This window comes from Carcharodon carcharias, chromosome 10, assembly GCF_017639515.1.
Source record: "Carcharodon carcharias isolate sCarCar2 chromosome 10, sCarCar2.pri, whole genome shotgun sequence".
NCBI classification, from domain to species: Eukaryota; Metazoa; Chordata; class Chondrichthyes; order Lamniformes; family Lamnidae; genus Carcharodon; species Carcharodon carcharias.
Genome location: NC_054476.1, coordinates 151435320 through 151450777, shown reverse-complemented (window position 1 = coordinate 151450777; position 15458 = coordinate 151435320). Strand labels below are relative to the sequence as shown.

General features: G+C 45.1%; 1 protein-coding gene across 1 annotated transcript in view; it reads right to left on the bottom strand.

Moving 5' to 3' along the window:
• nxn (nucleoredoxin) overlaps positions 1-4894 on the bottom strand; it is a 229165-nt gene extending 224271 nt beyond the window's left edge. The window contains exon 1 of the mRNA XM_041198421.1: positions 4559-4894. Coding sequence (XP_041054355.1) covers positions 4559-4864 — 306 coding nt within the window. The 5' untranslated portion in view covers positions 4865-4894. The remainder of the gene's footprint in view (positions 1-4558) is intronic.
• Between the last annotated feature and the right edge of the window lie 10564 nt (positions 4895-15458).

The window sequence follows — 15458 nt, the reverse complement described above, 5'->3', positions numbered from 1 at the left end:
TGTCGAAGGGTCATAAGGACTCGAAACGTCAACTCTTGTCTTCTCCGCCGATGCTGCCAGACCTGCTGAGTTTTTCCAGGTAATTCTGTTTTTGTTTTTGTTTTGGATTTCCAGCATCTGCAGTTTTTTTGTTTTTATTTACTTAGGCTGGTTCAGTGCTGGAAAAGTCACCCTTACTTCACATGGTCCTGGAGTTCAAGCGCACTCTCAGGTTTTGGTACATAACCCTAGGCCGACACTCATGCCTCAGCAGAAATCTCCGCATTGCAAAGGTACAATCTTTCAGGTGAGACCTCTGCCCACTCAGGTGGATATAAAAGATTGAAGAATGGCAGGGAGTTCTCCCAGTTCCCTGACCAACATTCCCCACGTGGCCAGCACCACCAAAACAGCAAGATAAAAGCAAAATACTGCAGATGCTAGAAATCTGAAACAAAATCAGAAAATGCTGGAAAAACTCAGCAGGTCTGGATGGGAATAGAGGGATACAGACCCTGGAAGTGCAAAATGTTTTAGCTGACGGGCAATATGATCGGCGCAGGCTTGGAGGGCCGAAGGGCCTGTTCCTGTGCTGTACTTTTCTTTGTTCTTTGTCTGGCAGCATCTGTGGAGAGAAAGACAGAGTTAACGCTTCGAGTCCGTATGACTCTTCTTCAGAGCTCCGAAGAACTGTTCAGAGATCTGAAGAAGAGTCATACGGACTCGAAGCGTTAACTCTGTCTTTCTCTCCACAGATGCTGCCAGACCTGCTGAGTTTTTCCAGCATTTTCTGTTTTTGTTCCACCAAAAGTGTAACTGTTTATGCCTAAAGAACAACAGTAAATCATGCTAACATAAAGTGGTCAACTTTGAAATGCTTTGGAACATCTTGAGAAAAAAAATCTACATTTACATCATGCCTTTTGGGACCTCAGGGCATCTAAAGTGCTTTCTTCCTCCAAAAATACACTTTGTTCATCAAATTTGTAAAAGTACATACATAACAGTTCAGATTTAATATTACATAAAATGGAAAACACATCAGCTCCTTTCCATACAGCATGAGGCACTCTGAAGTACCTCACTTATAATTACAGGTTACACTTACAATATTCATTTCGTGAACATACAGCCTGAGGGGTTTTCCATGATTTCCAACCTCTCAGTGCACTATGGCTGTAAGGCCTGAGACAATGGCCTTTGCCAATTGAGCCTCTGCAGTAGCTGCATCAAGCTTTAGTGCCTCCCTCAGCACGTAGTGCTGGACCTTGGAACGTGCCAGTCTGCAACACTCGGTCAGGGACAACTCTTTGCGCTGGAAGACCAACAAGTTTCAGGCAGAACAAAGAGTGTCTTTCACCAAGTTGATGATCCTCCAGCACCAGCTGATGTTTATCTCAGTGTGCATCCCTGGGAGCAGCCCATAGAGCACAGAGTCCGGCATCACAGAGCTGCTCACGATGAAACACGACAAAAACCACTACATCTCTCTCCAGACCTTCTTTGCAAAGGCATATTTCAGAAGTAGATGGACAATGGTCACCTTCCCCTCAGCCCCCCTTGAGGGCAGTCTGCAAAGGCAGAGAGACTCCAAGCATGCAGGAACGATCTGATGGGGAGGACCCTTCTCACCACGAGCCAAGCTACGTCTTGGTGTTTCTTTGAAAGTTCTGACAATGAGGCATTCTGCCAAATGACTGACAGTCTGCTCAGGGAACCATCCAACAGGATCCACCGAGTCCATTTCCCACAGGGCCTCAAAGACATTACATGCGAACCACTGCCTGATGGCCATGTGATCAAAGGTGTTTTTCTGCATAAACTTTTGCACGAGGGACAGACAGTACAACACTGTCCAGCTGACGAGTTTTGCACTGCAAATTAGACAGGCCCATCTTTCGCAACACCAGGGACAGATAAAAGCTCAGCACGTATTGGCACTTGGTTTTTTGTATACCAAATGTCTATGGACAGTTTGATGCAGCCACTTTCAAAAGTGGCCATCAGGATGAAAGCAACGTTGGGTAAGTATCCCCCACCTTTGCCTAGAGATTTGTACATCACGTCCTTGCAGTCACGTTTTTGAAGTGTAGTCCTGCCTCGTAATGTAGCAATTACAGCAGACAATTTGCATTCACAAAGCACCCATAAACAGTAACGTGATAGTGGATCAAAATCCTGGAACTCCCTCCCTAACAGCACTGTGGGTGTATCTACACCACATGGACTGCAACAGTTCAAGAAGGCAGCTCACCGCCACCTTCTCAAGGGCAACTAGGAATGGACAATAAATGTTGGCCCAGCCAGCGACGCCCACATCCTGCGTATGAACTAAAAAAAAAAGAGGCCAAAATACTCTGCTTTTTTGTGATGCCGATTGAGGAAGAAATATTGGCCAGGACACCACTGAGAACTTCCCTGCTCTTCTTCATAATAGCCTTGGGAGATCTTTTACATCCTCTTGAGGGAGCAGGCAGGATCTCAGTTTAACATCTCATCCAAAAGACAACATTGCAGCCCTCCCTCAGCACCACATTGGGCTGGCAGCATAGGTTTTGTGTTCAAGTCCCTGGAGTGAGACTCACTCCCACAATCCCTCACTCAGAGGTAACACTGCTCCCCACTAAGTCACAAGTGAGAAATGCTGAAGATGCTATAAGTGCTAATATTTTCCCCTGAACTCCTACTAAACACGTGTGTTTAAAAAGAAACTAGAAAAGTAGGAGAGAGAAAATGAGAAGAATTAAGGCTATCAAAAAAAAAAATCAAAACAAAACCAATCACAGGTGGAGCTGAAATGTTTATCTGCGTCAGGGGCAGAAGCACTGACAACTAAACACAGAATAAGATGGGTTATCTGAGGACTGGCAATTGAATACCAGATAGTCTGAGAGGGAAAATAAAAGCAAATTTTCCAAAAGATGAAATTATTATATGTGGTGAAGAGGCTGGAACAATTTCTACCCCACAGCCTGAGCAATTAGTGACATTAACTTAGATTCCTCATGGAATGCTTCATCCCACTTGGCTTCCTCAGTGGGCTTTTCCAGTTTTGCCTCATCCTGAAACCTGGCCATCCACCTTAAGTCAGCAACTCTCAGCATGTACGGCATAAAGGAGACAGGATATCGTAACTGCTGTTCGGATTGAACACAGCCTTGAGGCTACCTCCTCTGAGGGTGGGGAGGGAGGCGAATATTGAACCCTCTTTAATAAACAACCACTATACAATGGAGTGACCTCAAGCTGACACTGGGAACAGCACATGCAAATTCACAAAATGCAACTTCTGCTCCCTGAGGTTACAGGGATTACAGAACACTGGACAAATCCCCAAAGCACCACCATTTCACCTGCATGTCTCCCTAACAATCCCTCCCCCACCACCACCCCCCCAATGACTCTTGACTGGGCTTCCACTCAAATGATGCATTTTTTTTTACAACAGCAACAACAGTTTGGAGGTACTTGTCATTTTAAGCGAAGGCTCAGCTTTGAAAATGCCCAAATACAGGGGCAGCCCACAGAGATGTCGGTCTCCCCACTTACTACAGCTTTGCAAACACCAAGAGGTCAGGAGGAGAGGGGATTGCTGGCAGTGTGAAGATGCACAAACTCCTGAGCTGGCAACCAATGTCAAACTTCACAGGAAATTTAAGATGTCCATTTTAACCACTCAACAAAAGTTACTCAGTATGCAAATACGGAAGTTGACATGATTTACTGGATCAGCTTATGTATAAAAAGATCCATAAACATTAATGTGTCTTGCAACAGGGGGCAGAGGTGGGCAATGAAAATCGATGCTGCAATGATATCTGGTGTTAGGCTTGTTCCTTTCTAATATCACAGCATAAAATGTTAAAATTTGCACCAAATGCAGACGTGCACTCAACACAATGAGAACTGGTAGAATAACCACTTCGGAGAGTTCAAAATATTCCCAGTCGCCAACCAAAACTCCAGCATTTTGCAGTATGGTCACTCTTCTGAATAAAAAGATTTCCACATAATCCTCTTAGCTGGGTCATGCCAATCAATCTACACTCCCCCCCCCCCCCCAAAAGCCTCATAACATTCTGCAGTTTTCATAGGTATGTGTGGATACAGTGGAAATGCAGAGAGAAAGGACCATCATTAGGTGAACAAAACTATGGCACAGTAAATGAAAGCTCAATCTATTCTCAGTGAAATAAAAGAGGGATATATGCTACTAGAAAAGAAGTGCTGGTACCCTTTATTATAGAATCATATAGAACAAAAGGAGGCCATTCAGCCCATCGTGCCTGTGTTGGCTCTTCGAAACAAGGCTCTCCAATTAGCCCTACAAAACAGTAACATTACTTAAGCAACAGTGTTCTTAAAATAAACATCTATGTGTTTATGTCAACAAATAGGTTTAAGTGGAGTTACGAAAGGTTTAAAACAGGAATGTTTGTGACAATTAGGAGCAAGGGGGCCGAGGTTGCAAATATAGAGAGGATCTGTACAGCAGACTGGGAGGTGTGCAATACTATAATCGCCTGTGTGCAATTCTGTATCCCCAGTATGTAATATTGTATCCCCTGCCTTCAGTTACCTTCCTCTCCTTGTCTTGGAAAGGGAGCACTAGCCAGGGCATCTGGCCGACGAACTCCTGCCAGGGTTTGTGTTCCTCCTCGGAGCTGATGAACACCACCTCCAGCTTGTCGCCGTGCTCCCCTTGCTTGAAGCGGCTGTAGAAGTCGCCGAGCGCCGCGTTGAACTGCTTACACGAGGCGCTCCAGCTGCAGCCGAAGTAGAGGGCGAGAAGCCGGCCGTCGGAGCCCAGCGGAGAGCTCTCCACCTCGGCCTGATCGCGGTCCGTCAGCCGCTCCCCCAGCAGCTCGCAAACCAGCTCAGACATCTTCTCAGCAGCAACAAAAATCAAGAGACAGAGAGGGAAGGGTGGGGGGGGGGGGGGGGGGGGGGTAGGGAGGGGAGGGGGGGTGGGGAGGAGGGTAGGGTGTGAAGAGGGGAATAAAATCTTCTTCAATGCAAATAATTCACAAGATTACTTCCTTCGATTTTTACTCGATTCTGTAATCTTTCCCCCCCCCCTCCCTCCTCTCACTGTCTCTCCCTGTGTCCACACACTCCACTCCCACCTATGGGACATGGCAAAGCTGAGCTCCAGCACTCCTATTGGTTCCACCAGCAAATTTCTTCTTCAGCAAGACTTTTGTTCCCCAGTATAAAGAATAAAACTTCTTTCTTCTTTTGTGCAAAGTTTTTTTTTAAAAAGAAAGATGTTGGACAAATACTTGAGGGGTGGGGAATCTGGGGAATGGGATGAATTGGATGCTTCCTTCAAAGAGCCAGCACAGGCACGATGGGCTGAACGGCCCCGTTTTATGCTGTACCATTCTACGGTGAATAGCAGATCCATAACGCAGTGGAGAATCAAGCAAAGTGCGGAAAGGCCAAACGCAGAATAGAGAAAGAATGGGGTGAAGAGAGGAAAAAGTACCCCAGTAAAATAAAAGGGAACACTGAAGTCTTTCTAAAGAATGAGCATAAATTTGGGATGGGAAGCGGAAGCACAGAAGAGGAATAAGTGAGAAGCATTTTTTTGGTGGGAGAGGAGGTGGGTTGGGTTGGGTTGGGTTGGGTTTGGGGGGGGGGTGCCGAAGTGGGGAAAAAGGAATTTGAAGTGATTTTGCTAGACTGCCCCGCAGGGAAGCCACTTTCCCCATCCAAAGGGTAAGCTCTGTGCATCTTTGCACCCAGGGATGCACTTTTTTTTATATTCATTCATGGGAATGTGGGCGTCACTGGCTGGACCTGCATTTATTGCCAGTCCCTAATTTAAGAGTCAACCACATTGCTGTGGGCCTGGAGTCACGTGTAGGCCAGACCAGGTAAGGATGGCAGATTTCCTTCCCCAAAGGACATTAGTGAACCAGATAGGTTTTTACAACCAAAAGCAATGGTTTGATGGTTATCATCAGACTTTTAATACCTGATTTTTTTTTTCTGAACTCAAATTTCACCATCTGCCATGGTAAGATTGGAACCCAGGTCCCCAAAGTTTCTGAAATTCTAGTCAGTGACATTACCACTGTACCACCATCTACCCCCATACTGCAAATAAACCCAGGCACAAATGCATTTCACTAGGAATTACTTTGTGGCTGAATTTCCCCAAGCGTTTACCCCAATCTAATTGATCCCTGTGCCCCCACCCACTTCAGCTCAAGATAACAGCTCTATTATCCCTACTCCAGTTTCAAGAGGCAGACACCCAAATTTCCTACAATTGTGTTGCTTCAAAATAGGCTTAGAATTCAACCTAGAACTTCAGGGAAACAGGATAATTTTTCTGTTGTTTTATTGTTTTTTAAAAATAATTTATTCCCTCAGTCATGTTCTTTATTTTCTGTTTCTTTCAAAGCAGTTTTATGGCAACAGTACAAGTTATATTTAAAATTGAAAATCGTCCACACCTCCAACACTGCAGCACTCCCACAGTACTACAAAAGAAATGTCAGCCTAGATTATATACTCAAATCCCTGGAGTTGAATCCACAACATCAGAGAGAAAAGTGCAACCACTGAGCCACAGCTAACACTAATACACAGACAAACATTAATGGTTGAATGACCAACAGTCAGGTTTCTTGAAAAGCCATAAAGAGGCAGAAAGTGATCGATAATACATGAATATTGCCTCAGTAAAGGGAAGACAACATTCTTACATTAAGTAGTGCTGAAAAAAATGAAACATGTCTAAGCTTTTCATCTTGCACTCATCAGAACACCTGGCAAGAATACCAACATAATGGGGAAACAACAATTTATACTCTATGTGAAGAGAGTGCTGATTGGTTAGCAAGTGGTTTTACCATGGAGAATGCACCAATGATGGTGACTGACAATTAACTGCCAAGCATTGTTTGAAATTTAAACCAGATGGCTTGACCCTGATTGGTCAATGCATTGCCCTGAGGAATGAGTCAGCGAATGGCTATCACTCATTTTGTTTAGCTAAAATTACATTACAACATCTCTCCCTTTACTTTGGAAAGAATATTCTCATGCAATAACAATACCACCCATTGCTGTTGCAGTCTGGAAGGGACGGGTTTGTCCATTTCCAAGACAACAGGAGAGAAGTGGCCAAAGGTCAAGAAACAATGATCTGAGCCTTACATTGTACAAGCTATTTATCAAATATACAGGAGTTGACCCTATAGCCTCTTATAACTATTTCATTTCCAGCTGAGGGAAACCAGGTATATGTGATTCAACACAACGTGCGTTTTGACACAACAATTTAATTAAAAGACTGTATCCCTTGAACAAGAAAGTGGACAAAAATTAATTTCCAACAGAGGGCATGCAAGTAGTTATAGATTAATACCTAAATTCTAACCTGTCTTAAAAGCATCAGGTCACTTATTGGAGAAGACAAGGAAATGAACGATTCTGCTCATTGTTCCAACTTGTCAATAGAAAATTCTTCTTCCTTGTATTCAAGAGGGCTTTCTGCATTAATGAAGGATGATGACGTCCAGCTGGTTACTGAACATGCCTGCCCCAATGATTTGTCTATTATCTATCAATTATTACCTGCAGATCTGCAAGTCTAGAAACCTTCCCACTGTTCAAAACCTTCCCACAAGCCAGCATTGTCCTTATTTGTCCCCCTTTCTCCTCCTGAATCTCTGATTTGCATTGAATCATCTGTTGCAAATAATTATTCTGCTGTAGCTATCCCACAAACTTTATCTTTGAAGGGTTTGAAGAGAGTTCATTTCATAATGTCATTGCTTATATCAAAAACTCAATGCAATTCATTTTAAAATGAACATGGGCACATTTAATTTTTTTTTTACCTCACCCACACTAATGAAGATGTTGATTCACACTGTGTGTGATTTTCCCTCCAGCAGCTTGCTGAAGCAGCCATTTTTTATTTGTAAGATGTTCAGTGAATAACAGCAAGCTATTTGGCTTTGGGTAAAACCACAACCAAACTGATCTTCTGCACACATTCAAGAAGAGTTTACTGCATAGCGATCTGGAGCAGGAATCCAGGCTCATTTACCCCATCAATGGCTCAGGTTCAATATGACCCTGTATCACCCCGATCTTCACCCCAGCTGAGGACAGATAACTCAACACAAATCAGAGATTCAGGAGGGGAAAGGGGGGCAAATAAGGACAATGCTGGCTTGTGGGAAGACTTTGAACAGTTTATAGACTTGCAGATCTGCAGGTAATAATTGATAGATAATAGACAAATCATTGGGGCAGGCATGTTCAGTAACCAGCTGAACATCATCATCCTTCATTAACTATATCAGCCTGTGCTCAAACCCAGTGGAGTGTTTCATCAGTGTTTCAGGCCTGAAGGGGGGTATTTAAACTTACCCAATGCTGACACCGTATGGTCACCTTTGGTAATAGTTATGAAAAAAAGTGCACTGCAAATCCCATAATCAAATGTTTGCTTTTACCGTTGATTATAATAATAAATTTGACATAATGACAAGCTCTATAGTAAGGGTGCACAGATTTAAACCAAACTGAGGAAGATCACCAGAGAGTTTATATGTAGTTACATTACACAGAGGTGAGTGAATGTATGGAACTTGCTGCCTGGAGAGGCAATGAGATGTATTGTTATACCACTTAGGGCTGTTTCATCGGTGGTGGTACAATGTTACTGTCACTAAACTAGCAAACCAGAAATCTATTCTAATGTTCTCAGGGTACAAGTTCAAATCTCACCACAGCACCTGATTAAATTTAATTAATAAAATATGGAATATCCAGTCAGCTTGGTGACCATGAAAGTATCGTTCATTGTTGTGAAAACTCATCTAGTTCCTTAATTCTCCTTAGGGAAGGAAATCTGCTGTCATTATCTGGTCTGGTCTCCATATGACTCTAGACGTACCCTAAATGTGGTTGAGTCTTAACTGCCCTCTGAAATGGCCTAGCAAGACACTCAGTTCAAGGGCAATTAGGGATGAGCAATAAATGCTGATCTTGCCAGCGACACCGACATCGCATGAAAGAATAAAAATGAACTTTAGTTTTCCCTTCACATCATTCATATTTTTAAAATTTATTCATTCATGGAATGCAGATGTCCCTGGATAGACCAGCATTTGTTGTCCATCCTTAATTTCCTTTGAAAAACATAGGAAATAGGAGCAGGAGTAAATCAATTGGCCCTTCGAGCCTGCTCCGCCATTCACATGGCTGATCCTCTATCTCAACATCATACTCATGTGCTCTCCCCATACCCCTTGGCACCTTTAGAGTCCAGAAATCTATCTACTTCCTTCTTAATTATAAAAACAAAAAAACTGCGGATGCTGGAAATCCAAAACAAAAACAGAATTACCTGGAAAAACTCAGCAGGTCTGGCAGCATCGGCGGAGAAGAAAAGAGTTGACGTTTCGAGTCCTCATGACCCTTCGACAGAACTTGAGTTTGAGTCCAAGAAAGAGTTGAAATATAACCAGCTTATATTTCAACTCTTTCTTGGACTCGAACTCAAGTTCTGTCGAAGGGTCATGAGGACTCGAAACGTCAACTCTTTTCTTCTCTGCCGATGCTGCCAGACCTGCTGAGTTTTTCCAGGTAATTCTGTTTTTGTTCCTTCTTAACTATATTCAGTGACTTGGCCTCTACAACCTTTTGTGGTGGAGAATTCCACAGGTTCACCACCCTCTGATTGAAGAATGTTTCTTCTCATCTCAGTCCTAAGTGGTCTACCCCATATCCTGAGACTGTGACCCCTTGTTCTAGACCCCCCAGCCAGAGGAAATATCATCCCTGCATCCAGTCTGTCTATCCCTGAAAGGATTTTATATGTTTCAATGAGATCCTCTCTCATTCTTCTAAACTCCAGTGAATACAGGCCTAGTCGGCCCAATCTCTCCTCATACGACAATCCCAGCCATCCCAGGAATCAGTCTGGTGAACCTTCGCTGCACTCCCTCTGTGACAAGTATATCCTTTCTGAAGTATGGAGACCAAAACTGCACACAATACTCCAGGTGTGATCTCACCAAGGCCCTGTACAGCTGCAGTAAGACATCCTTGCTCCTGTACTCAAGTCCTCTCGCAATGAAGGCCGACATACCATTTGCCTTCTCAACTGCTTGCTGCACCTGCATGCTTGCTTTCAGTGATTGGTGTACAAGGACACCCAGGTCCCTTTGTACATCAGCATTTCCCAATCTATTACCATTTAAATAACACTCTGCCATTCTGTTTTCCTTACCAAAGTGGATAACTTCACACTTATCCATGTATTTGCCCACACAGTCAACCTGTCTAAATCACCTTGAAGCCTCTCATCACCTTCCTCACTGCTCACATCCCCACCAAGTTTCATCAGCAAACTAGTAAACATTACATTTGGTTCCCTCATCCAAATCATTGAAATATATATATTGTGAATAACTAGGGCCCAAGTACTGATCCCTACGATGGTAGTGAGCTGTCTTCTTGATATTGCTGCCGTCCATGTGGAGCAGGAACACCCACAGTGTTGTTAGGAAGGGAGCCCCAGGATTTTGACCCAGTGACAGTGAAGGAACAGCGATATAGTTCCAAGTCAGGTTGGTGTGTGGCTTGGAGGGAAACTTCCAGGTGGTAATGTTCCCATGCTACCCTTGTCCTTCTAGGTGATAGAGGTCGCAGGTTTGGAAGGTGTTGTTGAAGGAGCCTTGGTGACTTGGTGCAGTGCATCTTGTAGATGGTACACGCTGCTGCTACTGTGCATGGATTGTGGGGGAAATGAATGTTGAAATTGGTGGGATGGGGTTCCAATCAAGCAGGCTGCTTTCTTTTGGATGGTGCTGAACTTCTTGAATGTTGTTAGAGCTGCACTCATCCAGGCAAGTGGGAAGTATTCCATCACACTGCTGGCTTGTGCCTTGTAGATGGTGAACAGGCTTTGGGGAGTCAGAAGGTGAGGTGCTTTCCACAGAATTCCCAGTCTCTGACCAGCTCTTGCAGCCACAGTATGTATATGGTTGTCTGAGTTCAGTTTCTGGTCAATGGTAACCCCTAGGATGTTGATAGTGGGAGATTCAGTGATGCATTTCTCTGCATTCAAGGGTATTTGCCATTTCTTTCCCATCCTTTAATCGAACTCCTTCTCCAATTTCCTGCCTCTCTTAATCACAGCTTGCTGTACCTCTCCTCTAATGGACAGGACAGCCGGGTGCAACAGCGATAGGATTTTCCCAGATCTTGGTTTTCCCACAGGTGCAGGGCACCAGTGACTGCATTCACGTGGTGCTCAGATCTCCATTGTGACACACGGTCAACTATGTCAACCACAAGGGCTTCCATTCGCACTTTAGAAGCATCTGATCCTTTATCTACATTCAGCACCTGACCCCTTCAGGGGCACAGCTCCACTGGTGACAGCTGCTGAAGAGATGGGGGCCAGCCCTCCTTTAAAGGTACTGAGAGCACACCGAGAGATTGCCGGAACTCAGTGACCCCTGCCCATGACATTCTTGCAACAATGACTAGCACCATTGAGGTCCAGGCATCACTAATGTGTCCAGGGAGTGTGAGGCCGGACCATCACTTTGGTCTGAAGGTTGCACAAAGTGCAGGGAAGAGGCCCTGGACTGAGAGACCTGCCTTTTATCTTGTGCAGAAATGTTTCACATCTGAGTGACATGAACACTGTTCATCAGAACAAGGAGCCATAGGAAGGGAGACATTCTTGAGAGTTTATTTACAAAAGTGAACATTATGTACCCGTGCCCAGGCTGTGCAACTACATCTTCTTAACTTTCCTAACCCTGCCGGTATATCTTGGACATCTACAGCGGAGGTGGAGACAGCCTGCTGACTTTGACGCCCTGTGATGATCTTGGTGGGTTTCCTCTGGAGGGCCGAGACCTGGAGAGCCCCAGCCTGCTTTCGGAGTCCTGCTGTGTGGCAGTGAGACCCTCCTCAGCCTGTGGAGATGGAGCTGCTGAGGTCACAAGAAGAGGAGATTCAGATGGGTCAGAAACCCGACGTCACCTGGGTGGATGGCCCCGGAGGGGGTACACCTACTGATCCCCCTCCCTATGGGTGCCCAAGGGACCCTGGCTGACTCCTTGTGGAGAGGGGGTAACTGGAATGAGATCAAGTGTACACACTGTTGGAGGCCAGCCAAGGCGTCAGTGATAGAGTTGAGCCCACGCAGCAGTGCAGGAGTGACGTCCTGGGCCAAGGTCTCAATAGCAGCCGCCATCCTACCAGTGTTGACCTCAGTGTGTTGGCATGCTGTCACTATCACTTCAGAGTGAAGGCGGATGGACTCCTCCATCGTACCTTGCAATCTGAGGAGTGCAGCGGACATCCCTTCCTGATGTTCCCAAGCTTGCCTTTGAACTCCAGCAACTGTGACATGACTGAGTCCAGAGGCTCATCATCTGACTCAGCAAATGTCTGACCTCCAGCAGTCCTCCGAGTGCTGGATGGGGAAGTCCCTGCCACCGCCTGCTGTGGATCGGACTGTGCTATGTGCTCACCAGATTGTGATCCCGAGCCTACTGTAAAGCTAGGTTCCACCGAGGTGTGTGTCTCTGCGCTGGTGGAGGGTGTGGGTGAGCGCTGTGACAGGACTTCAGGGAGGGTGCCTCCAGATTCCTCTTCAGAGGTTTTTTCGGGGCTTGGTTGGAGGCCCTGGGTCATGGGCTCCATTGGCTGTTTCCCAGATGTGCCTGCAGAAGCAAGGGGAGATAATTAGTGTATGGCAGTGGCCTGTGAAACAGGACACATCATTCACGGCATGGTTGTCTGATGGATGTTGCACTGCTGGATCTTCACTTGGTACAGCAGCGCCGACCTCATCGTCAGCACAGGACCGATCCAGATCCTCACCAGCCAGCTGGATAGCTCTGTTTCCAAAGTGCGTGGGGACCTTGATTTCAGGCTTTCCTCCACTGGTCTATGACCTCTCCCTCTTGTTGTGTGCTAGCTTGTTCTGGATGAATAGAGGTGGAGAGAGTATAAGCAATATGCCTGCCAGGCAAGATGATAAGTATGCGTGGCCTGTGTGTGCAGAGTAGTCCCATGGATGGGATTAGGACGATGACGGTGAGTGTAAGACAGTGAATGGTGAAGTCCCTTGAACTGGCAGTGAGTGAGGGCCCTGTGGATGTGTGATGGGTTTATGAGGGTGTGAGCTGAGAATGATGAGAAGAATAACAGCCTGGTGGAACGGAGGAGATCATTCATCCTCTTGTGGCACTGGGTGGCTGTCCTCTTGTGAAGGGTGTTGTTGCTGACCACCGCTGCCACTGGCTCCCAAGGCGGATTAGTGAGGTTGACCATCCTGCATCCAGAGCAGGGAGAGGGGCCGTTGTGGTGGGCCTCCACTGCATCTAAGAGGCGCTCGAGGGACGCGTCATTGAACCTGGGGGGCTGCAGTCTTTTTGCCTTTCAGGGCTGTGTCTTCTCTGCAGCAGTAGTGGGCTGGAAGCATTGAGATGTGTACGTGCGGCTGGACTTATATATATAGAACTTACCTACTTACTATTATTTAAATACTTACTTACTTAAATATGGCGCCCTGCATGCTCAAGCGGTGAGGTCATGGCGTGGCGGGCAAATGAGAGCCTGTCTACCATGGAAACGGCGTGTTTCCCGGGAATGCATAATTAAATGGTGCGATTGGGACAATATGGCATGAAAAACGGCCATTGCGGCCAACGGGCAAAACAGTTTTACCTGCTCACTACCGCACTTAGTACAAATTTGGGACGATTCTACACAATGTCTCAATTAGTGAAGCTTCTCTATTTTTAATACCCTGTATCTTAATTTTCATATCAAGTTGCCAACTGATTCCGTGGATAGCACACTTGCCTCTGAAGGTCATTAGTTCAAGTCCCACAACCAGAAACCTGAAGCTATAATCCAAGCTGCAGTATTGAGGGACTGCTGCACTGTCAGAGGTACTGTCTTATGGATGTGAAGTTAAATTGAGGATCTACCTGCCCTGCAGCTTTTTTAATAGATTCATTCATGGGATGTGGACATCACTGGCAAGGCCATGGTTGTAAAAGACCTCATGGAGCTATTTGATTAAAAGTAGGTGACTTGTCCGAGTGTCCTGGCCAATATTCACCCCTCAACCTACCTCCCTTTGCCCTAAGAGGGCATTGGCAACCATGTTAATCGTGCTCCATGTAAATCTTGCTCTAGAGGAGTCTACCATTGTTGGCGGTACATGCACCCAGCTGGCAAGATTCTTCAAAAAAGATCATTCTTTGTCTACTTCGATCTCTTTTACCATCAATCTTTCCCATCAGCATCAGACTTTCTAAATCATGACATCTTTTATTACGTGCCCAGGAAATTCCAACTGTCTCTCCCTGATCTTGGGCAGCAGAGTTCTTTTGGGCTCAGATTTTACTTGCACATCTTCATTAGTAATGCCCAAGATATCTTCATTACTCACCTGAAAAACCACAACGCTGCAGCCTCAATGCTTCTCTGCATCATCCAACATTCGCTTCTGTATGTCCAGATTGGTGTGATGGAGCATGCCAGGATTAATTGGACCTAATGGCCTGGGTGACCTGAATGAAAGAGGGGAAATGTGGATCGATTGGTGTCCAGCAAATGATCAGGTTATTCTAAATACCTGGTTCAAGGAGCACCCAAGAAGGAAATACACATGGACAAGTCTTGGCAACATGACCAGAAATCAAATTGACAGTGTGACAAGAGATGGTAGTGTAGTGGTTTGTCCCTGGACTGGTAATTCAGAGTCCTGGGGATCTGGGTTTGAATCCCACCATGGCAGATGGTGAAATTTGAATCCAATAAAAATCTGGAATTCAAAGTCTGATGATGACCATGAAGCAATTGTTGTAAAAACCCATCTGTTTCACTAATGCCCCTTTAGGGATCTGTTGTCTTTACCTGGTCTGTTCCATAGCACTCTTAAATGCCCCTCTGGACAGGGAAATTAGGGATGGGCAATAAATATGATGCCCACATCCCATCAACAAGTTTTTAAACAAAAACCTGAAACGCAGTTCAACAAACAAAGACCTACCTGGGTGCCAACCGCAGAAGTGACCATGTACCTGTCATTCGCACCATCAAAATAATGCTGAGGAAGTTGAAAAAATCAAGGAGATTAAAAAGACTAGATTGTGAGCCGCTCAATTAAAGAAAAAAAATAAAGTGGAAGTTCAAAATCATTTCAAACTGCTTAAAGACCAAAGAAATCATCCAAAGCATCAGTGTCAATGTCAACAACCAGCATTCCAATTAAAGAGAAAGGAATGAAAATGGATGACAGATGAAATATTTGACCTGATGAAGTGCAGAAGGAGGTTCAGGAATTGGACAAAAAGGATCAAACAAAAATGTGTTGGGGAGAAGGAAAAAATTTGATGGAATAGAAAAACGTAAAAACACAGACTCAGGAACAATGTGTTAAGCCATTTGGGAAATCACAGGAAAAAGCG